At 35.5% G+C, this 24,333-nt stretch overlaps 1 protein-coding gene across 2 annotated transcripts; it reads left to right on the top strand.

Moving 5' to 3' along the window:
* Positions 1-844: 844 nt before the first annotated feature.
* Positions 845-23,693, top strand: LOC128205418 (double-stranded RNA-binding protein Staufen homolog). Of its 2 annotated transcripts, none has more exons than XM_052907023.1 (17): positions 845-1,000; positions 3,772-3,971; positions 4,833-5,059; positions 7,099-7,215; positions 7,671-7,767; positions 8,412-8,565; positions 10,684-10,904; positions 11,252-11,331; positions 12,536-12,667; positions 14,535-14,627; positions 15,191-15,337; positions 17,468-17,614; positions 17,839-17,890; positions 18,550-18,636; positions 18,951-19,072; positions 20,137-20,312; positions 20,602-23,693. In XM_052907023.1, the coding sequence occupies exons 1-17, from the start codon at positions 954-956 to the stop codon at positions 20,618-20,620; spliced, it is 2,118 nt and encodes a 705-aa protein (XP_052762983.1). In that variant the 5' UTR covers positions 845-953; the 3' UTR covers positions 20,621-23,693. The 2 variants fall into 2 exon arrangements, with proteins under 2 accessions (XP_052762983.1, XP_052762982.1); XM_052907022.1 differs by having other exon boundaries at positions 15,188-15,337.
* Positions 23,694-24,333: the final 640 nt, after the last annotated feature.

Genomic DNA, 24,333 nt, shown 5'->3' with positions numbered 1-24,333 from the left:
TTCAACAAAGTGGCAGTCTGTAGTCGGTCGTGTTGTTCGAGATACTGTCGCTCAAGATTAATGTGTGTTATACTAACATGGCAAACGGCCATTCGACAGATTCGTCATTTCAACCAAATCGCTTTGTTTAGCATACATGTTCGTTCTGGTAGCGTTGATAGAGCTGATTCTTTGCATAGTGAATGTTAGCTCTGATGATCAGTGCAACGTCAATGTTTGCGTTTAAGGGCGAAGTCGACGATGTAAATTTTGAGGATATTATGGTCACTTCTGTGAATGGCAAGTTTGAAATGCAAACTTCTGAACCAGTAGTAGATTTGGGGTGGAAATACAACTGATACGAGCGACACTTTATCTTCTGGTCAGCCATTTCAAATACTGTTCGGATACGAATGTACAGCTATAATATGGTGACTCTATCAATACGATAAGCAATGGTTCAGTTGTTAACTCAACCAAGAAGTGGACTGCCGTCTGTAACTGATAGACAAAATATAAAATGGTTTCTTTTTTGTGTTCGGTGACTATGGTGTTCCAATTTTATACGTCTATTAATATGGAAGTCACATGTTTTTGGCAAAGGGGAAAAAGCAGTAAAAGGAGAAGTCAAGATTTCCTTCTGTGTCGTGTGTGAAAATGATACGGTTAATGTTCAGATGCTATCAGTAACTTTCTTAAGATATTTCCAAAGTCAACATAACAGCTTGTTAAAATAAAATGTTTGTTTCATTACTTCAACCTAGTTATATACTGCACTATTTATTTCAATAAATCATTTGGTCCGTTTACGACTTTTGTAAAGGGAGATAATTGATGCAAGTTGGCGTTTGAATATCTTTGTACACTTTTGCTGTGTTGAGTATCAATCCTCCAATGACGCAGATGAATAAAATAAATCGCCTATCGGGTGCAGACTAACACTAATTTGGTGTGTTTGCCTGCAATTTTCTTTCATGTTTGCCAAGATATCCTCTGAAACGAAACAGCTGATTACAAAAAGGTTGGTATAAATTGTACATTTGAAATATTTTGTTTATTTCTCCGAAGTTTTTTGTTCTATTTTCTCACTGAATACCTGTTTATGGCTTGTTGTGAAGCTGTCACTATTAAACTTTAAAGAATAACAAAAATGTGACCATTTTTGGCTAAAATGGGAACATCTTGAATAATAGACTGTTGTCTTATACTACAAAAGAATCGGGCTACACTGATTGCAGAAATATATCAAAATAGACCCATGTTCATACTGGAAGCAATATAAATCATCTTTTTAATATAATAATGAAAGGGAAAGTGACTTCTAGTGTTGGGTCAGAATTTGTTTTTGTCAACAAAATGTGAATTCTGGCAGTAATCTTCAATCAGTGTGAGGTTGCTGGTATCCGAAAGAAGAAGAACTGCGATCTATATTTAATGTGCACTCATTAATTTACAGTAGCATGGTTCCAGCAAGAACTCCCAAGTACCTCTACTTAATTTAACATTTATAACTTGATCAAACCATAGCTAGAGAGTTTTACAGCGAGGTTTAAAGAACCAAATTGTTGCTTGTTTCAGACTGTTGATATCCAGAGTGGCTATGTGTTTTGAAATAGTCAAAGTCAGGGCTTGACGCTTATTCTAATACTTGGTTGCCGAAAGGGCAACCACCTAGCCATTTTCACTTGCCCGAATGGATTTTTTACTTGCCCATTTTTTTTGGGCTCATTTTGTTGTTATACTTCACATCAAAATCCATTTCCAGATTCAACCTGCACATCAGGGCTTGCTGTATTTTAAATAAATCAGTTGTCATGAAATTTGTAACTAATAGCACATACATTCAAATTATTAAGGATGAAATAAAATTGAATTATAAGAATGAACAGTCAACCTCTTATTATCTTAGCCTTGTTATCTTACATTTATTTTGAAGTAAATTATAATTTATTGCAATGTAAAGTGAAATCGTACAGTTCCAAAAACCGAGCATCCGAAAATTGGAGCAGTCCGAAAAATAGCCAAAATGACCATTCTCGCTGTGTCTGAGTCCAGGAAAACTGTTTCCCCAAGACTCGACCCAGCGTCGTTTTCGTTTCTTTTCATAGCTGGTCTTTTTCTCGGATGACTTGATGACTTAGCCTTTTTTCGTTTGAAACATTAAAAAAACTTGACAGCGTCGACTGTCAAAACATTATTTGACGATTTGTGTACATTGTGAGGGCATTAACTGGAATGCTAGCTATATGGATTTGGTGCAGCTCACGCGATTGGCCAACGGATCTAGACGGAATTACTCGAGCTCTATCGGAAAATATTCGGCAGTCTTCGCCATCGTAGTTTCGAATGAAAATGTCAGAGGAGCTCCGTTTGACCCGATTTTTCGAGTCAACAACCAATGAGTGCATTAGTTTCGGTTTGATAAATACTCTCCAAGAAGGAGATGGACTACTTTTTTTACCAGAAAAGTCGCCACTATGACGAGTTTTTTTGGTTACTGCCCGATCGGGCAGGTAGATTCTAAAAACTACTGCCCGCCTGCAAAAATTACTTGCCCCGGGCAATCGGGCAGTGGTTAATGTCGAGCCCTGAAAGTAATGTCAGGAGAGGCTTTGAACTATTCTATAGAAAGCTTAATTCTAGACGCTATGGGGGCCTCCAGCCCCCTCAACCTCTGGACTACCTGGGGCCCTGGTGGCCCCCAGCAAAAAATTTTCAAATTCTACACTTTCACCCATAAAATCATATTTTCATTAAATTTAATTAATATATTCTTACAAATTGCACGATAACTGTTTACACCACTACAGATTAATATGGATTATGCAGTTTTTATTTGGTTCCTTCATTGGATAGTTAAAAAGTTCTTCAATGGAAATTCTTCATTTTACTCTTTTTTGCAAATGTATGTAAATTTCGAAGAAAGCTGTACGTTGGCATTTTACATAGTGATTTTGTCTTATTAACTCGCTGTAAAACTGTCCAAGTACAGTTTTCACAAAATAGATTTTTACCATTACAGGGCTTTTTCTGCCCATTTTGGGAAAAAGACCCTAGACATTTTGGGAAATTTTGCGTCGTGAAAATGCGGAAATTGGGAAATTTTACAGTGAAAAGAAAAAGCTGTCTAGTCTCCTGTGAATTAGGAAATGATTTAATATTAGTTTATTTTCTCTTTAAAAGACCCACAATGGCTGAAATAACAATCCTTGGGGTGTAAATATCTATTTCAATAAATCATGACAGATATTTCATATCTCTGAATGTGATGAAAATCAATGATTTTTGAGTTCAAGTACCAAAAAAACTTCACATCACGTAATTTATTAGAATGTTGAAAATGAACCAGTACAGGTATAAAGAATTTCTAAAAAAAAAAAAAAAATTGTTTTTTTTTTTTGGATTGGGATTTTTTTCTGAAGATTGGGAAAAATATCTTTTATTTTGCTTTGGGAATGGGTCCGATAGTCGGACCCGTTGGTACTATAGAAAAAGCCCTGCATTAGCAAACAAAATTTTTAACCATTCCAGTGATGAATAATTTGCTAAAATGATTTTTTTAATATCAAAAGTTATGATTGTTTTAGTGAAGGTACTTGGAGCTTGTCTGATACTGTGCCACTGTTAATCTCATAGGCTGGCATTGAAAAGTATTGCACTTTTAATAATAATAAGGGATGATTACAGATTCAAACTGATTATTTAGTTATTGAATTATATTAAGTATTATCGTCCAAACAAGTCTTGTAACATTTTTTAAGAGACATAACATAATTATAACTTATTTTTCAGAAATATGAAGCCTATAGTCCCAGTCAACAAAACAAGCGCAGGCACTGGTGTAAAACAAACATCTACTCCTGCAGTTAAGGCCACCATTGGGGTGAAACAGCCAACCAAAGTCACTTTTCAAAAGCCAACTCAGTCCCCGAATGTCAACCTGCAGGGCCATACTGCGGTGATGGGAACATTTAACGTCTCAAAAACATCAGGTGTGTTTAAAACTAAGTTAGTCTTCTGTTTTTCTTAGTGTTTGTCAGTCTTGCATCAGTCTTACTGTTTTTTCTCACCACCTGTACCTTACAAATTGGGAGAATTTTCAGACTTGGAGAATACAAAATCCTGCAAACAAATACTGATATAACAGCAAATACTGTATTATATTTTGTATTGGACGCTAGCATAGATAGGATGCTGGTAAAGAATCCTGAAAAATCGGATAAAAAACTTAATACCATAGCAGTGGTCGAAATTAGCACAAGCCTGCAAGCCCTGCACTGGTTAAATGTCTTTCGGGCTTGCTCAAATTCTGAATTTTATATAGCAGGGCTTGTTAAAAAAATTGATGCCAAGCAATAGTATAATAATTCAGGCTTGTTGATCCCAAAGTCTAATTTCGATGACTGCCATAGATAAGACGCAGTGAAAAATTGTCAAAATTAGCAGCCACCATATTCTTTACAGTACACAGTATAAAAAAGCGTACATATTTTGACTTTTTTATGCATGACTTATCTATAATAGGGGAGGTATTGAACGATTTGTTTGTTTTTAGCAGAAATATATTGCTTTTTTATTCATTCAAGGGAACTGTGCCTAATGATTTGGGATAATGTTTTTAATATTTTTGGGGGGAAATGGACATTTAAAGAGAAACAGCCTTTAGAAGGCGGTAAATTGCACCAAGAAAAATAACTGAAGAGGTGTGTGGTTTGTTTCTTGGCTATGAACATTTCCATTTTACATGTATATTTCTCAGTTAAGGTAGAAATGAGATTTTTGAGCAATTTTAAAGTATAAAAATATTTTTTTGCAAATTTCTTATGTATTTAAAAGATTTGTGTTGTTTACAGGCTTGAATGATGGCGTCCAATCAAAAGGCACTTCAGCAAACCCAAGACACTTTGCCTCCTTGGCCAATCAGAACGGAGCGAGTGGTCATGTGACTTTGAGCCAGTCACATGACACTCCCACTGGCACAATATTGACCAATGAGGATAAGGGAAATTCAGAGAACTTGGCAAACACAAAAGAGAAAACCCCTATGTGTCTCATCAACGAGTTAGCTCGCTTTAATAGAGTAAGTTCCCCTATTAAAGCTGCACTCTAACAGATTGAACGTTTTTACAACTTTTTTAAGCCGTAAAACATTAATTTTTGAATGGAAATATGCAACTCTGGGCTCTGATTGTCAGCAATCTTTAATCTGACATTGGTTTGCAGATATTTACCCAAAAATTTGCTTGTTCAAAGACGAAAAATAAAAAAGTTGTAAAAACGGTAAATCTGTGAGAGTACAGCTTTAAAAGTCTCAAATTCATACCCTCTAGTATAGAGTCAAAAATCCCTCCTTTGAATAATCATTAAAAACCCCCTATAATATGACTTATAAATGCATATTTATTACATGTTTCTATAAATTCACACAATGGTTCATAAAGGAATTAAAAAAAAAATTGAATGCCAATAAGGAAATTGGAGCCAACATTTGAGAATTAGTGTTGCACATGGGCATAAATGGCAGATTTTAAAAAGTATTTCTCTATTTTTAGCTCGACTTTTTGAAGAATATGGAGAGCTATACTACTCACCCAAGCGTCGGCGTCACCCCTTGGTTAAGGTTTGCGTGCAAGCACACATAGGTTAATATCTCAGCAACTACTTGAGGTATTGCGTTGAGACTTTATACAATGGTACTCAACCATCCAACCTACTTAATTAACCAAGTTTGATAACTCTACTTTGCATTTAATGCCAATAATAGGCCTTTATTATTTGACTTAGAAATTCTGGTTAAGGTTTTGCGTGCAAGCACACATAGGTTAATATCTCAGCAACTACTTGAGGTATTGCATTGAGACTTGATACAATGGTACTCAACCATCCAACCTACTCAATTAACCAAGTTAGATAACTCTAGTTTGCATTTAATGCAAATGATAGGTCTTTATTATTCGACTTAGAAATTCTGGTTAAGGTTTTGCGTGCAAGCACACATAGGTTAATATCTCAGCAACTACTTGAGTTATTGCATTGAGACTTCATACAATGGTACTCAACCATCCAACCTACTTAATTAACCAAGTTAGATAACTCTACTTTGCATTTAATGCAAATAATAGGCCTTTATTATTCGACTTAGAAATTCTGGTTAAGGTTTTGCGTGCAAGCACACATAGGTCAATATATCAGCAACTACTTGAGTTATTGCATTGAGACTTGATACATTGGTACTCAACCATCCAACCTACTTAATTAACCAAGTTAGATAACTCTAGTTTGCATTTAATTCAAATAATAGGCCTTTATTATTCGACTTAGAAATTCTGGTTAAGGTTTTGCGTGCAAGCACACATAGTTTAATATCTCTGCAACTACTTGTGGTATTGCATTGAGTCTTGATACAATGGTACTCAACCATCCAACCTAATTAATTAACCAAGTTAGATAATCTACTTTGCATTTAATGCAAATAATTGCCCTTTATTATTCGACTTAGAAATTCTGGTTCAGGTTTTGTGTGCAAGCACACATTATTTTAATATCAAAGCAACTACTTGTTGTATTGCATTGAGACTCGATACATTGGTACTCAACCATCCAACCTACTTAATTAAACATGTAAGATAACTCTAGTTTCATTTAATGCAAATAATTGCCCTTTATTATTCGACATAGAAATTCTGGTTAAGGTTTTGTGTGTAAGCACACATGGGTTAATTTCTAAGCAACTACTTGATGTATTGAATTGAGACTTTATAGAATGGTATTCTCAACGAGTTGAATAACCAAGATATATAACTGTATTTTGCAAATAATTGCCCTTTATTATTAGACTTAAAAAATCTGGTTGAAATTTTGCATGTAACCACATTTATGTTACTATCTCAGCACATCATGAATTGCATTGAAATCTATTCTAACAGTGATCCATGCATGTTTCGCCAAAACTTTTCAATCCTTACACTGAAAAGCGGCGGAATAGTCGAGCGCGCTGTCTCTGTGACAGCTCTTGTTATTATTTACAGCATAAATTTCAAAGTCTGTTTTCTTTTGCATATGTTTTCTTTTGCATAAATTTATCTATAAACCTTTTTAATTTGAATATCTGTTGCCTAGGTAACACACCAGTACACGCTGGTTGACGAGCAAGGTCCGGCCCACAAGAAGACCTTCTTCGTCAAGCTTCAGATTGGTGACAAGGAAAACTACTCTGCATCTGGTCCCAGTATTAAGGTGGAGCAATTATGATGGTTGTTTAAAGTCTTTACTTTGTCACCCCTCAATTTCACAATGAAAAACGTTAGAAAATATTATGACAACCAAAAAGGCTTAAAAGTCTTCAGGTGTTTATGTGAGTCAGCCTTCAAAATTCCTTCAACAACATACTCTGTGTTTTAAGTCAAGGATGTTAAAACAAACTGAAGATCTTTGAATATCTTTTAAGTGTAGTAATAATTGTGTCTTCCTCTCATCCAAGAGGTCACAGATTTAAAAGCACTGGTTGACATTAGCATACACTTGCAAGTCTGAATCAAGCCCAGGCTTGTAAAAAATGCTTTGGTTTCGTTATAGGGTTATATATTGGGTGGAATCTTATAATTTTATGAAGAATGAAGCTACAACAATTCAGTAAATGAAACTGCTACAACAGACTTCAAACTTGACGCTAATCTTGCTTGCTCTTCCAGAAAGCCCAGCATGCAGCAGCTGAGATCGCCCTGGAGAAGACCGAGTTCAAACACCCGCCTCCCAAACCCTCCAGGAAACCAGGGGAAGACTTGGAAGGTCTCACACTTTCTCTAAACATACATACAGCTAAACTATGAACCAAAATTGATCAGTTAATGTTGATACGCATAGCAAAACAAATGTTTCAGGTAACATCCCTAAAATTATAAGATATGGTTGGCAGGAATTTTATTATATATTTTTGTATTGTATTTATTGGCAAATATAGTTTAATCTCAGTGACTTGCTGGTTTTAATATTTCAACATTTTGTTTAAATATAACTGGACAGTCGTCATGGTTAAATCACGTATCTTGTTCTGAAAGCAAGATTTTGATTTGACAGGTATTTTCACAGCCAACCATATTAGGTCTTACAAATCATTGATTTTATGCTATTTATTTTGGTTAACTGGCAAATCAATTTTTTTATTTCAGAAACAGCAAAAAATCACATGGGTCTTTGTCTTTTATTATGTAGGGTCTGGTTACTTAAAACATTTTTTTAGGGCTATGCCTTTATTATTTCATCGTTGCTCGAATAATGGTCCTTTGTATCCTCCCAATGTCTATATTGCTGTTGAAAACCAACCACCTGTAAACAAAGCTCTAAATAAGTGATTGTGTGGAAAAACAAACTCATCAACTTTCAAACATAACTAATGTCATGAAACTCCAAACATGGAAGTTCTTTTCTGACAGATTTGGGTCTGGGCAGCTCTATCACGCCAACGGTAGAGCTCAATGCCCTGGCCATGAAGAGGGGGGAGCCAGCGATCTACCGGAACATTGAGAACCGAACAAACATGTACTACCCACACCATAACTATGACTTCCGTGGCATGTACAACCAAAGGTGAGCATTATGGGATAGTAGATTTTGACCCAATTTGTGATATTCACACTGCAGATGCTTATCATTGGGAACAATAGGTAAATTAATAATTTGCTAACTTTTTAATCTGTGACCTGATTGATTTGCAAAAAATCACCAATTTACCACTCTCACTAAATTTACGGAATCTACAACAGTTGTCTGACATCGAGAAACAAACCAACATGTATGACTGGAGCCCATATTCACAAATGTCTTGTGTTGGAGTTAGACTTCGACTAAGAAAAGCACAATATTAATTTTGTTGTTAAAATGCTGTTACAGACAGAAAAGATGGTAAAAATGGCTGGATGTTTTACCAAAAATATGTTCTACAATCGACCACACATCTTTTGTCAAAATTAGCTATACAGTCGATACTCGTTATGTCGACTTGCGGGACCTAGTGAAAAAAGTCGAAATAACAAAAAATATCACCAATCCCAACACGTGTTAGTTAGATTGATGTTCGATGTTAACATTTACAATTGAACGGTCGTGCTACATATTTCCATCGTAAAAACAGCAAACTTATTATTGAAAAATAAAGTGAAACAAAAGAAGAATTATATGTGTCAAATTTATTTCTTTTACGTTTACGGATCACACAAAACACATATAAAACCACAATCGCATACACTTGTTGTCATATGTGCTATACCGTACATATGACAACAACTTTTATAAAATAGCACATTCGTGTTTCGTTTATACACAGCAATTTAGCACATTCTAAAAAAAGCATTCAAGCATTATTATTTAATGGTCGACCAGAGCATGGAACTAACATTTGACATTATGAAGTTAATCTTTCAGTGCCCATTCGGAATTGTTATCAAATCAGTAAAATGTTCATGTTTTAAAAAATACCAAAAAGAGCTTGAGCAATAAATGTCTCTTTAATAAAAAACATAAACAATTTTAATTATTCGCACTTACCAATTATATTTTTGTATCCTCCAATTTAGACAGTTTGTTATATTGATACGCACGGTATTTTGCGTCATGCCGCAAACCGTCATGAATATTTTCACACCTACATCTCGATCTACAGTTTGACATAAAGATCATAGGAAATGTGTGAAATTCGACCACAGGGACTGAAAAACGAGGTCGACATAGCGAAAAAGTCGAGAGAAAAAAAATCGACACAAACAGATTTATTTTTATATAGAATAAGAAGGAATAAATTTGGGACCGGAAGAAAAAGTCAACACAACCGGAAAGTCGACATATCCGATGTCGACATAGCGAGTCTGGACTGTATTATAGATATTTTAAAATGTTTAAGATTCAGTTTTCATAGCATGAGTCTCAGACTCATGATGGTAGTGAAAATGGGCCCTTCACAATAGTCTGGACTTCACCACCATGTACAATCAAAGGACCATTAGGAAAGAGGTTTCATATTCTATAGGAATTTGCTAACTTGCTCAATTCTACCATTTTTATTCAGGCATGATAATTTTCAGTGGATCAGCCGATTTCAGCTGTTTTTGCACAAAAAAAAGATTTTAAAATGTGTTGGTGCTGGTCAGAAATGTTCAAAATTGATTTACGTTTTGTAAGTTTAATAAGGGTGACCCCATTTTTAGTGGATTCGTGACCAAGCATTCACATCCCTGTTTATTATCATGAGAGTTTCTGTTTGTTTGAAACCATAATATGAACCTGAACCAAAGGTAAACGTTTGAAGTTGTTGAAATTTGCACTGGCTAATAGGTAGTGCAGAGTTGGGCTTGCTTAAATATTACATCCCCACCCCCTAGACTGGTTCAGATGTATTTAACCAAGAAGAAGTGTTAAGAGTTGTGGCTTGTTGATCCAGAGTCTTGTTTTGAAGACTAGTGTTTTATTAGTTGACATGAGAGATAATGTGTTACTCCCCAGTCGCTCAATTATTGGGATGTAGATCATCCAACATGATTGTTCCATACAATGGTTTGAATTTATGTTTCGGTCAAGATTTTGAACTGATATGTGGGGTTGTATTTTGAGTCAATGTTACATAGGATTTTGATCTGATTATAGTCCAAGATTTTAAGATAAATTGAATGGATAATTAGTGTTATCATTTTTTCAATAAATATTTATTTCTAGATACCATTACATGAGACCAGCCAGGTCGTTCTATGTCTCACTGAAAGTTGGCACTCGGGAATTTATTGGGGAAGGCATCTCGCGGCAGATGGCTCGGCACAACGCGGCCAAGAAAGCACTGGAGATTTTACGCCACCTACAGATTCCTGACGGAATGGAAAAGCCAACGGCAGGGGGAGATAATGTGGAGGAAGAAGTGGAAAACCAAGCTGGGGAATCTGGTAAGCACATGACATAAGTTTCAGTTATCGAAGAATTCTTAGGGATAAACTTCTTAAGGAATTCCTTTTCAGGAATTTGAGTTTGTGTTTTAAATTAAAATATATTTTCAACTCAAGGACGACCCTATTGTGAAAACATCAAGGACAATCTGAAAGGACCTGAAATATCTAGCCTTAAAAATGAAGAAATCTCATCATTCTGCTAAAATTATAATGATATCTGCCGATATCAAGTATTAAATTATGTGAATTGGTTTTTGTTTCCTATATAAATGTATGCCAGTTTGAAAAGAAGTTTTATAATTGAAAATAAATTAAATTAATTCAAATCTACTTCCCATGTACAGGGGAGGCGGACGACTCCAAGTCCGAGATCAGCCTCGTACACGAGATAGCTCTGCGCCATAACATGCCTGTCTCATTTGACGTAAGCTTCTTATACTGCTTTAAGTTTGCTTGATTGTGATGGTATGTAGTACTGTATGCTTGATTGTAATCGCATGTGATACTGTATGCTTGATTGTAATGGCTTGTGATACTGTATGCTTGATTGTAATGGCATGTGAAACTGTATGCTTGATTGTAATGGCATGTGATACTGTATGCTTGATTGTAATGGCATGTGATACTGTATGCTTGATTGTAATGGCATGTGAAACTGTATGCTTGATTGTAATGGCATGTGATACTGTATGCTTGATTGTAATGGCATGTGATACTGTATGCTTGATTGTAATGGCATGTGATACTGTATGCTTGATTGTAATGGCATGTTGTACTGTATGCTTGATTGTAATCGCATGTGATACTGTATGCTTGATTTGGATTGCTTGTAGCACTGTATGCTTGATTGTGATGGCATGTTGTACTGTGTGCTTGATTTGGATTGCTTGTAGCACTGTATGCTTGATTGTGATGGCATGTTGTACTGTGTGCTTGATTTGGATTGCTTGTAGCCATGTATGCTTGATTGTGATGGCATGTTGTACTGTATGCTTGATTTGGATTGCTTGTAGCACTGTATGCTTGATTGTGATGGCATTTCACACTACATGCTTGATTGCGATGGCATGTCACACTACATGCTTGATGCTGATGGCATGTTGTACTGTGTGCTTGATTGTGAAGGCACCTCATACTTAATGACAATTTGAGCTGTTTTGATGAAATAAATTGTTGTCTGACATTAGCCAAAATAAATGAATACTGTTTAGGTAGTCACATAATAAGGAGAAAAAAATAATTAATATTTATCCAAGTGATCAGGATAAAAAACGTACTGATCACAGTGTGGTAAGTTAAAATAGAGTATTGTAATATGTAATTTAAAAAAGCTACAATTATAATGCACAATATATCCATATTATTTATTAATATATATCAATATAATTATGCTATTCTGGAAACATCATTTTCATCGGCAGGATTCTTTTGCTGATAAGTGACAAAAAAATCTGGGCATATGAGAGTTTGGATTGTGGTAACCAGGCTAGAAAAGATTGTGTTTTGCCAGGCACTCTGGTTTCACCTACACCACAAAACCACACTCTCCTGCTCCATTGTGCAAACAAGAGTGACATAGTAAAATAGATACTGTAGTCAGCATGTTTAAATTGGCCTCACTTCTACAGGTGGTTCGAGAGTCTGGTCCACCTCACATGAAGACGTTTGTGACCCAGTGTATCGTTGGATCATTCGTAACTGAAGCCGAGGGAAACAGCAAGAAACTTTCAAAGAAACGTGGAGCTGAACTTATGCTTAAGGTACTGGGGAATCTCTAATCGATGTTGACATTATTGGTTCATTTTGTAAAAAAAAATAAGTCATGATAATGCATATACGCCATACTTCTGGCGACCATTCCAGATGTTTGACATTTTTGTTTAGAATCCCAGGGGATTTGACATAAGACTAGCATGTCTCTACCACATGAGCATCATTTTACCTTTTTAAAACATTCAGAAGAATTTTAATTATATTTCAATTTGAATCACTTATTTATTTTTATGAGACACTGTGATGACCATATGCCATATAGAAATATGATGCACATCAAAATATTTCACGGAAAAATATATATAAGAGCCAATTTAATGGGCTATTACCTTCCTCCAAAATCAAGTAGAACATTCTGCTTACTATCAGAAATGTTGACTTCCAGACTAATATGGAGAGTGGAATAAATGTTATCAATGATTGTTCATTTCTTCCATTTCCTAAACAGTCAGATTTGTTTGCCTTTGATCATGATAAAATATAAATGTGTCAGTTTTTGTTGATTAACATATTTCCTTTTGGCATTATTAATCAAAAACAGATATCAGGATTGTAAAAAATAAAGTGACATCCTTTTCTCCCATATAGAGTTGATTGTTTACTTGTAGTTTCACTTTGTCATATTCCAACTTTGTCATATTAAGAATAATGGCAATGTACATGTATGTTAAAACGTAGTAGAGCATGACAAAGGAATAGGCTTGCCTATATGGTAATAAAATACCAGATAATTTACTGTCAATTTAATCTTAATTTATTCTTTTGTTTAAAATTGAGGTTTTTAACACAATGTGAAGAACTTTTATTATGTTACATGGTTCTGATTGGATAAAAATATAATTCAACCAATGAAAATCCTCCTTTTATCTGATCAATCTACTTGACTCTTGTTAAGCAATATCTCAAGGTATTCAAATAAAACTTACTACAGCTTAACAATAAGATCACGTTATGGTACAAGTAGCCACGGACCTCTGGTTTATAGGTCAATGATGTAGCCAAATACATTTATACTAAATCCATCATTTATATCCGATTTTGAAGAAAAATCTGAAAGGTTATATACTCAAGCTTGATGAAAGATATAATAGGTTATATCTAACCTTGAGGGGATATCTCGAACCTTGAGGGAAGATCTGAAAGTTTATATCTAACCTTGAGGGGAGATCCTAAAGGTTATACCCAACCTTGATGAAAGGTTATATCTAACCTTGATGAAAGGTTATATCTAACCTTGAGGGGAGATCCTAAAGGTTATACCCAACCTTGATGAAAGGTTATATCTAACCTTGATGAAAGGTTATATCTAACCTTGAGGGGAGATCCTAAAGGTTATACCCAACCTTGATGAAAGGTTATATCTAACCTTGATGAAAGGTTATATCTAACCTTGAGGGGAGATCCTAAAGGTTATACCCAACCTTGATGAAAGGTTATATCTAACCTTGATGAAAGGTTATATCTAACCTTGAGGGAAGATCTGAAAGGTTATACCCAACCTTGATGAAAGGTTATATCTAACCTTGATGAAAGGTTATATCTAACCTTGAGGGAAGATCTGAAAGGTTTTACCCAACCATGATGAAAGGTTATATCCAACCTTGATGAAAGGTTATATCTAACCTTAATGAAGGTTATATCTAACCTTGAGGGAAGATCTGAAAGGTTATATCCAACCTTGATGAAAGGTTATATCTAACCTTGATGAAGGTTATATCTAACCTTGATGAAGGTTATATCTAACCGTGAGGGAAGATCTGAAAGGTTATGCATAACCATGAGAAGATTCTCAGTCTTTTCCAAGTATTTTGTTCATTTCATAACACCAAACTGTGTCTTGCATTATTTTGACAGGAGTTAAAGACCCTTCCAACCCTTCCGCCAAACATACCGAGGCCAAAAATGAAACCTGTCGTGAACAAGAAGAAGAACAGGAATCTCATAAAGGTTTGCGCGAGTCAAACTTTGAATGTTTTGGGCCTATGTTTGTGAATGATCTCAAGTCTTCAATATGTTTCAACAAATATGTTGGATTTAACTACCTATATTTTTTATCAAGGCTTTACCTCGTTTTAAGTTCTACTATATAGTTATTGTTTTATGGCTTTCCATAGTGAGACCGTATTTGTTTGAGTACAAAAGAACCTCTTTTATAAGCATGATATTCATGGAACTAGATTCAATAAATTCACTTTAATTTATTGGTTTTATTGATTTATACATGTTTCAACATTTTATGGAAGAGTTAAAAAAGAATGTTATGCCAGTGAGTAATTCAACTTTTATCACATACCGGTAATTGGGTTTGAGTTATATCATAAAAACATGAAAATTCAAGGTTTCCTGTATTTTATCAAATATACTGGTTTTATCGAGTAATATTTATCTATTCAAGCATTATTTTATTAACTATAGGCTCTTGTCATAATTGACCTTAATACAATTTATTATGTATGAGATGACATTATCTAGACAGTGTTCTGTGTACTGGTTCTGGATGTTCTAAGCAGATGCAGAAGGCTGACCCGGCGTATGGTGTGGGCATCAACCCCATCTCCCGGCTTATACAGATACAACAGGCACAGAAAAAACGTGAGCCGGTGTACTCCCTCCTGGCCGAGAGGGGCTTACCTAGGCGAAGAGAGTTTGTCATGCAGGTACATGTGTGTGGAGGAGTGTGTGAATTAAGTTGTCTTGTTGTCCTTAACTTTAGAAATTCAGCATGTGCAACATTAATGGTTGTCCGGTTAGCGCAATGGTAATGGCACTCACTGCTCATCAAGGTATCCAGTTTGATTCTCGGCCTGGGCATATGTGAGTTTGGTTTAAGATCATCAAGCCAGACAAGTGGTTTTCCTCTGAGAACTCTACAGTAGAAGACCACACTCTTGTGTAACATTGTGCCAACAAGAGAAAGTGATATAATGTTGTAATAACAGTTACTATGATATACATAAAGTTAGGCTATGTAATTCACTCCCTACATATGGCCAGGTGCAGGTGGTTGAGCATATATGAACTAAGGCTATATAATTCACTCCCATGTTTCACCAGGTGCAGGTGGTTGAGCATATATGAACTAAGGCTATATAATTCACTCCCATGTTTCACCAGGTGCAGGTGGTTGAGCATATATGAACTAAGGCTATATAATTCACTCCCATGTTTCACCAGGTGCAGGTAGATGAGCATATATGAACTAAGGCTATATAATTCACTCCCATGTTTCACCAGGTGCAGGTAGATGAGCATATGAACTAAGGCTATATAATTCACTCCCATGTTTCACCAGGTGCAGGTAGATGAGCATATGAACTAAGGCTATATAATTCACTCCCATATTTCACCAGGTGCAGGTAGATGAGCATATGAACTAAGGCTATATAATTCACTCCCATGTTTCACCAGGTGCAGGTAGATGAACATATGAACTAAGGCTATATAATTCACTCCCATGTTTCACCAGGTGCAGGTAGATGAGCATATATGAACTAAGGCCATATAATTCACTCCCATGTTTCACCAGGTGCAGGTAGATGAGTGTATGAACTAAGGCTATATAATTCACTCCCATGTTTCACCAGGTGCAGGTGGTTGAGCATATATGAACTAAGGCTATATAATTCACTCCCATGTTTCACCAGGTGCAGGTGGTTGAGCATATATGAACTAAGGCTATATAATTCACTCCCATGTTTCACCAGGTGCAGGTAGATGAGTGTATGAACTAAAGCTATTGAATTCAGCCCCCACATATCACCAGGCCCAGTTGGGTGAGCATATGAGCTTCGGCTATTGAATTCACTCCCATGTTTCACCAGGCTGATGTGGATGAACATATGAACAAAGCTATATAATTCACTCCCCATCTTTTACCAGGTGCAGTTTGATGAGCACATGAACTAAGGCTGTTTAATTCACTCCCTATGTATCACTAGGTGCAGTTTGATGAGCACATGAACTAAGGCTGTTTAATTCACTCCCTATGTATCACTAGGTGCAGTTTGATGAGCATATGAACTTAGGCTGTTTAATTCACTCCCTGTATATCACTAGGTGCAGTTTGATGAGCATATGAGCTAAGGCTGTTTAAGTCAGTCCCCATGTATCGCTAGGTGCAGTTTGATGAGCATATGAACTAAGGCTGTTACATTCACTCCCCATGTATCACCAGGTGCAGTGTGATGAGCATATGAGCTAAGGCTGTTACATTCACTCCCCATGTATCACTAGGTGGTGGTGGTGGTGTTAGTAGTTTATACTCCGGGTCCCGGCGTGAGCACATTGAAGGGTCCCAGAGTGACAGTTCAACCACCGCACACCTATCCTGGGCGGTGAACCAGTACTAGGTGCCTTCACTTCTGCAAGGAACTGACAACTTCTGTACATGCCAGGGGCAGTGGTACAGTGCGAATGGTCGTAGAAAGGATTTCATAACCAATCACAACAGAAGTGACCTGGTCCGCCCGGGAATCGAACCCGGGTTGTCCGATTAACAGTCCAGCGCTCTACTGACTGAGCTAACCGGGCGGATGTATCACTAGGTGCAGTTTGATGAGCATATGAGCTAAGGCTGTTACATTCACTCCCCATGTATCACCAGGTGCAGTGTGATGAGCATATGAGCTAAGGCTGTTTAATTCACTCCCCATGTATCGCCAGGTGCAGTTTGATGAGCATATGAGCTAAGGCTGTTTAATTCACTCCCCATGTATCACCAGGTGCAGTGTGATGAGCATATGAACGGAGACTGTTTAATTCACTCACTATGTATGATCTATCGCTAGGTGCAGGTGGATGAACATACATGTACAGGGGTGGGGCCCAACAAGAAGCTGGCCAAACGTCATGCTGCTGAGTCCATGTTACAGATGCTCGGATTTAACAAGCCCTCACCACAGCCAGTCAAACCAGCCATCAAAATGCAGGGAGATGTGAGTCAATAATTGCTGGTGTCTTAGTCAACAACTTAACATTATTTTTTGCATAATTTTGAATGGTTTGTAACTATTGTTGTAGTTTGTGAAAAAGTCATAAAGATTATTGATGTATAACATCAACAGTGTTTTGCTTTACTTCTTTTGTTTATTTGTGACATATTCTTAAAAAAATATTACGAACAATTTCATGTGGTGACGAGACCTGTTTCTTTCTACAGACTGGCTTGAGTGAGAAAAAGGTGACGTTTTCTGACAGAACTGAAGAATCAGGTATTAAAATAATTAAGTCTTTAAATATGTTTATATCTTTTTAATGTAGGTATTGATATTTTGCAGTTTAACCATAAAATAAATTATTTGTAAAAAAATCTATAAATTACTGTTTAATAGGACTAAATCTTGAAATTATATTTGTTTGGACAATAAATGACAACTTTTTACACAAGTAGTTCATTAGCCATATCATGTTGCCCTCTTAAAGCTGCACTCTTACAGATTTATCGTTTTTCCAACTTTTTTATTTTTTGTCTTAGAATGAACAACTTTTTGCATAAATATCTGCAAACCAGTGATATAAGGCTGCTGACAAAAGGTCAGATCGCAGATTTTCATAATTCCGTTCCAAAATTGATGTTTTATGGCTTAAACCATTACTAACGGTTTAAGAAAAATGCTAAAAACATCAAATTTGGAATGGAAATATGACAATCTGCGATCTGATATTTTGTCAGCAGTCTTTTTACACTGGTTTGCAGATATTTAAGCAAAAATTTGCTCGTTCCAAGACAAAATATAAAAAAGTTGTCAAAACGTTCAATCTGTGAGAGTGCAGCTTTAAGTTATACCAAGACATGATTGTATGAAGTTTTACATCAAATTTATAACATTATTCATGGTGTGATAATTCCTATGTCTTGCTGTGTCTTTAGGCCCAGTGATGAATGGCACCAGACAGGCGGTCCCAGGGCTTATCATTCTGCCAGAGGGAAACAGGGCCAACTACTCTTCACTCAAAGGTAGGGAGATTGTTGGGTGATGGGGGCGGGGACTGGGGTACACAAGTGGTACCAAGGTTTATCATTCTGCTAGAGTTTGTCTTGATTCTGATAAAGATAAAGTCTCAGAGCTCTCCAGATTATCATACAAATTATTCTGAAATAAAAGAAGTGTGTTTAGCTTGATCCTGTTATAAGGGACTTAAGATGTTTTGAGGATTTGGGTCATTTCACATGTACATAAAACCTTTCTATTTCTGATTTCACCTAACTGCATGCTCACTTAACGTGATCAAGCTCCTGTACATACATGTACTTACAGAGTAATATTTCAGGTCTACATTTCTCCAGCCCTGTATCAAATGTTTCCCAGTTCACAAACAGGCCTGAACTCAAACTGAGGGAGGCCTGTATCCGCAAAAACCTGGAAATCAAGTTTGACGAGTTTGCTGGCTCGGTAAGTGACGCTACTCTGTATGTAGTTCAATGTTTGTTTATTTGTCGGACACGTGTATCATCATTATCATGTACAACTTCAACTGCATTTACAATGTACTTCAGTGTAGAGTCTGAATAAACATCTGTTCTGTTCTCATATAATTTAGTGAATATAAGCTATGATGAGGTATCAACCAACCAAATATAAAAAATACAAATAGGATCTGTCACCCATCACCATTAATAATGCACAATTTTATTCAATGAGTCCCGGAAATTTGTAAAAGAGCAATCCTTTGGCAAGCTTACTAACATTTTTCCTGGATGAGTTGTGTAAAATGTTTTGATGTCTGTAAATGTTTATATGGCAAATTAATATTCCTTAGATGATTGAAAATAATTCATGGTGCAGTTACCCTATTAAATGAATAATTGTATTTATGTACGCAATGGTTTTCCGGCTTAGGTGTTAGACCATGAGTTGGCTAGTTTGTGTCATACTAGGGCGTGGCATTTTTATGCGGCTGAATGGTGGCATAAAGTGATTAGGCCATCAGTCTGTCCATGTGTCTGTCCCCATAGTTTCCTATCAATAACTTGTGATCTCTTATTCCAAGGCCCCTCAAACTAGGTAGGCAGGATGGTCATCACCAGCCCTGTTGTTTTTGAGACTGGAAATTCCAATTATAGTCAAAATTGTGAATTTCTTTTTGAAAAAAAGGAAGGCCAGATCCCATTCGCTAAATGCAGTGATCAAAATTACCACAAGCCGGCAGGCCCTGTACTGAGTTTAATGATTTCTGGACATTCATGTTAAGATGAATGAACTGTTTATATATTCATCTTGAGATGAATGAACTGTTTATATATTCATATATTGATTTTAAGATGATTGAACTGTTTATGTATTAATATGAATATGTATTGAGTATTTACATATTCATGTTAAACTGAATGAAGTGTTCATATATTCATCTTAAGATGAAAGAACTGTTTATATATTCATATGAATATGTATTGAGTATTTGCATATTCATGTTAAGCTGAATGAAGTGTTCATTTATTCATGACACATATTTCCAGAGCACGAATGAGTACCTATCACGGCTGATCATAGTCTCGAGCCCCCCTCAGACCTTGCATGGCTCAGGCCCCACCCCCGAGGCTGCTAGAGACCAAGCCTCTCTCCTAGCACTTAAAATCCTGGGTGATCCTGGGAAAGAAGATTCCCCAGGGCCGGTGTCTGCTTCCGGAGACGGGTGAGGGCAGATTCTTCTTAAATGTTTAATAATTACTTTCTCTGTGATGGTCTACTTGGTATAAAGGTTGAAAGTTTTTTAGTGGTATTAGATGCTCTCCTTTCACCCAAAAGGCTGTGTTGGACATAAGTGCTGGTTTCTTCCAAGAGAATGGATTGTATCAGCTCTTGTCACAATTTAGCTTACAGAAATTAATATTTATTATCTTGTGAGTTATACCTAATTTAAATCTTTAAAAGATAGTCGAACAGTGTAAGTCAAATGTGCCGATCTTATTCTTTTATTTAAGGACCCAGACAACGAAGTAGTAGCTTCTCAGATGAGATGTATCGGTGACGGACGTTGATTACCCACAATTCTCTGACGATTACAAGTCTGCAAATTTGGAACTCAGTGCAAAAGGGTCATAACTCCATCTTAATATAGAAAGAGCTATGTCTGTTTTGCACTTAGCCCTGGAAATGGCGTGGTTGAACGCGAAACAGTCCTAAATGACATGATTGAAAGATTAACATAGAACTCTTTCGCTTTCACCCTTCGACTGATAGTTATTTTAGGAAGAAATCTCTAAATGCTGACTGTGTTTCTTTTTGCCATCATAGTTGTAAACAACATTTGTTTTGTATATTTGTTAATGTTCTGCATATTTTGTTTAAAAGTTTAGCATTGATTGATGCACCTTTAAATTTTCAATGACACATTTAGAATGATTAAAACAACATTCTTAAATTTTGTGAACATTGTAAATATACATTATGGCAATAAGGAAAACAGTTGTCGAACATGAGTTAAATACCTGTTCTGTTGTTCGTTTCATCTTAGTTGTACTAATGTTATAACAAAATATTATTTAGTTACAAGGAATTGGATCCTGGCAAATGATTTCATTAAAATGATATTGTTGGTATAAAATGAAATGTTTAGTAAGTACTTACCACAGTTGACAAGTTGATAGTTTGTGTAATCTACTGGCAACAATTTCTCCAAACTTCTTAAGTCCCTTATAACAGGATTAAGATAAGCTTTCTATTTTTGTGTTTCAAAAATTTGCATAATATTAACATCTTTCAGAGTTTTTATACTTAAATAGGACTTAACTTTATGATAAATACAATAAACCATTTTTCATATATCAAAATTCAATTTAAGTATGTATTTTGGCTAATTGAAATAAGCTACTTAAGCCTGTTAAGCTTCGGAAGTTTCCAGAAATTGGGCCCTGGGGCCTTTTTCAATATTATTTCTCATCCGTATCTTTAGACAAGCCTCAGTGATTCCATTCATTTGATTGGCTGGTTAATTTTACAATCCAATCACAACACTCTGATTCTATTCTAAAATTTAAGTTTAATCTAAGTTGGTTATTAAATAAAGCCCCAGATTAAACAAGCACTTTTATTAAAGATTGAAATTCATAGCATGCATTTAGCTGTAAACAATAAAACAATTTTGTACTCGATCTTCAAAATTAGAATCCCTTAAACCAATTAGTTTTTATTTGCAGTAGTGTTTTAAAAAATATATAGTTCTACAATTCACCGTGTGGTTGTTCTGTATTATAAAGCTTTAATTTTAATATCTGTTAGACTCAGTCATATTTTGATGTGATGATTGTGTTTTTCTGTTAATAATTATGATGATTTCTTATTTGTGATTCTACATTCATGTAATGTGTTAGTTATCAAAAAGTTGAAAGTTGTACCTCTTATTGCAGTGAGGTTATAGTTTTCAGTTCTACTTTTTATATCCTATTCTGAAATTTAAAATACCAAGATCAGTTTAACAGATTTAACTCATTTGATTTCATTTTGGCATTGTATTTTGGGTAATGCTTTCAATGATCATGTGATTTGTCACCATAAGTCACATGATCACAAGTTCAACAATGGTATATTCTTCACACATTAAATTTCTTAGCGCAATGTTACAGGGTTTTTTTTTCTAAAGAGACTCAAATTTTTTGTTGGCCATATTTAAAAAAAAAAGAAAAGAAATTAGACTTACTATTCTTACAACTATCTGATATAAAATTGATCTTAAATTATTATCAATTGAATGAAGAAATTCGGATTTGTGTGAAGAGTAAACACTGTGAGACTTTAGAATAGTCAAAGTATTACACTTACAGGTATTTGTTCCCTGCTTTAATAATAAATACATGTATTTGTAAACAGGGGGCCCTGGCTCATGGGATATTTAAGGTATCTGACTCACAAATATGTGACTTTGTATGCAAGGTGGCCCCATGTGATGTGGTATCATTTGAAAGTGTTTTGTGTGCACATAAAGAAAATACAAAACTAAGGTAACAACCGCAATTACTCAGCTTTTAAAGATTTCAAAATGATTCCTGTATGTCCAATTTCAGTTATAAAGAACAAATCAGTTAGTAAGTTGTTTATTATAGTGTTATGCGTACATAGCGTAACAACATTTCATAATAAATAGTTTTACATTTACACCAGGCCCATTGGGTCTATACGTCACCTATATGTCGGCGGTATATGGAGCATAAGTTCATATAAAACATAAGTTGTATGTAACAGTGCAGATATAGAACAATCGAGTACTATTTTACCCAGCATCAATGACCGGAATTAAGACAACAATAATCAATCAAGTATAGTGCATTTATTGCAAAATGATACATTTTAAGTGTCACATGCATTGCTTTCAATGATTGTGTAAGAAATATTATAAATATATTCAAGCTGTAATAACTGTATGAAATGATGTACTTTTGTTCATTTACATGTATATTACATATTTAAACTCAGCAATCAAATACCCTTCAAATGATGCCAACATCTTATAGGGTCACCTGGCCTCACAATTGAACATTAAGGTCAATGGGAGCTATCTGAGAACTGCTAGTAGCTAATTTGAGGGTCGGATTCTGTAAATTAGATTTTCATAATGCTTCATACATTAAGTTTCAGGTCATTCGTTGCTTGTGTAAAAAAAAGTTGGCTCATATTTATTGTCAAATGCTATGATGATTTCAAACAGGACTTTAAATATTGTATGTGTATCTTTTGACCTTGGCCTTGACCTGGATCCTTCTGACTGGGTGAAGGCAGCTTTCTGTGGTGATATTTCAGTGTCATTGTGGACAATTGATTGCCAATCAGTACTTTGTACCAATAGAAAGCCTTATTTTACATTTTCGGACACAACCATTCTAACATTCTAATGTCTACCATTAACCAATGTTAACCTGAAATATAATTGTGTGAAGTTTTTTATGAAGACGTACTTGTTTGAATGAGCTGGGGCTTACATTTAAGTTACAGGCATCGTGCAATACATGTGTTAATCCATCTTCATATATTAAGTGCTCCAAAACATTATGTTGCTTAAAAAAATAAACAGTTATCAGAGCATTTTTGTTTTATAATTTACATTTCATTTGCCGGGTATCATTTCCTGACAATCTATCTCTGACGTTTTAATTATTCTAAGATGCCTAGTTTAAGCATTCACGTATAGTGTCTCACTGTATCAAATTTGACGAGCTATGAAGGTGTTAGTTTGAAAATCAATAATGTATTTGACAATTATTGTATTGGCTTCAAAAATGTTCTACATTCAAAATCTGCTGCCATATAAAATCGTCGTAAATAGAGCTTCATGATTTAGCCTCCACTGATGTAGGGTTTTTCTGAACCGACGTATTGCCGTTTTTGTAATACTCATTGATTTAGAGTGTGAAGTTGAGTTTGGAACGGTAACGTGGACTGCCCTGTTCAACTCAGTCCCTTAAAAGTGTTTGTTGCCTTGAAAAGGCGTCATTGACCTCTGCAGTTCCAATATCATATGGCTTTACGTGCTCGTTAAATGCATTAGGAGGCCAGTTTTATGAAGGTTTATGCAATAAATTCATCTGATTTCAGACACAAGACTCATCAAGGCAAAACCTCAGCTCATTGTATTTTTTCTTCTCTTTGATCAATGTTCGTATAATTTGCTGAGATATATTAATGTTTTGCTATTATTTACATACACTTTTGTTAAAGAAATG

Source organism: Mya arenaria, chromosome 10, assembly GCF_026914265.1.
Source record: "Mya arenaria isolate MELC-2E11 chromosome 10, ASM2691426v1".
Classification (NCBI taxonomy): domain Eukaryota; kingdom Metazoa; phylum Mollusca; class Bivalvia; order Myida; family Myidae; genus Mya; species Mya arenaria.
The sequence above is the reverse complement of the archived record's forward strand: the minus strand, read 5'-3'. Positions and strand labels throughout refer to the sequence as shown.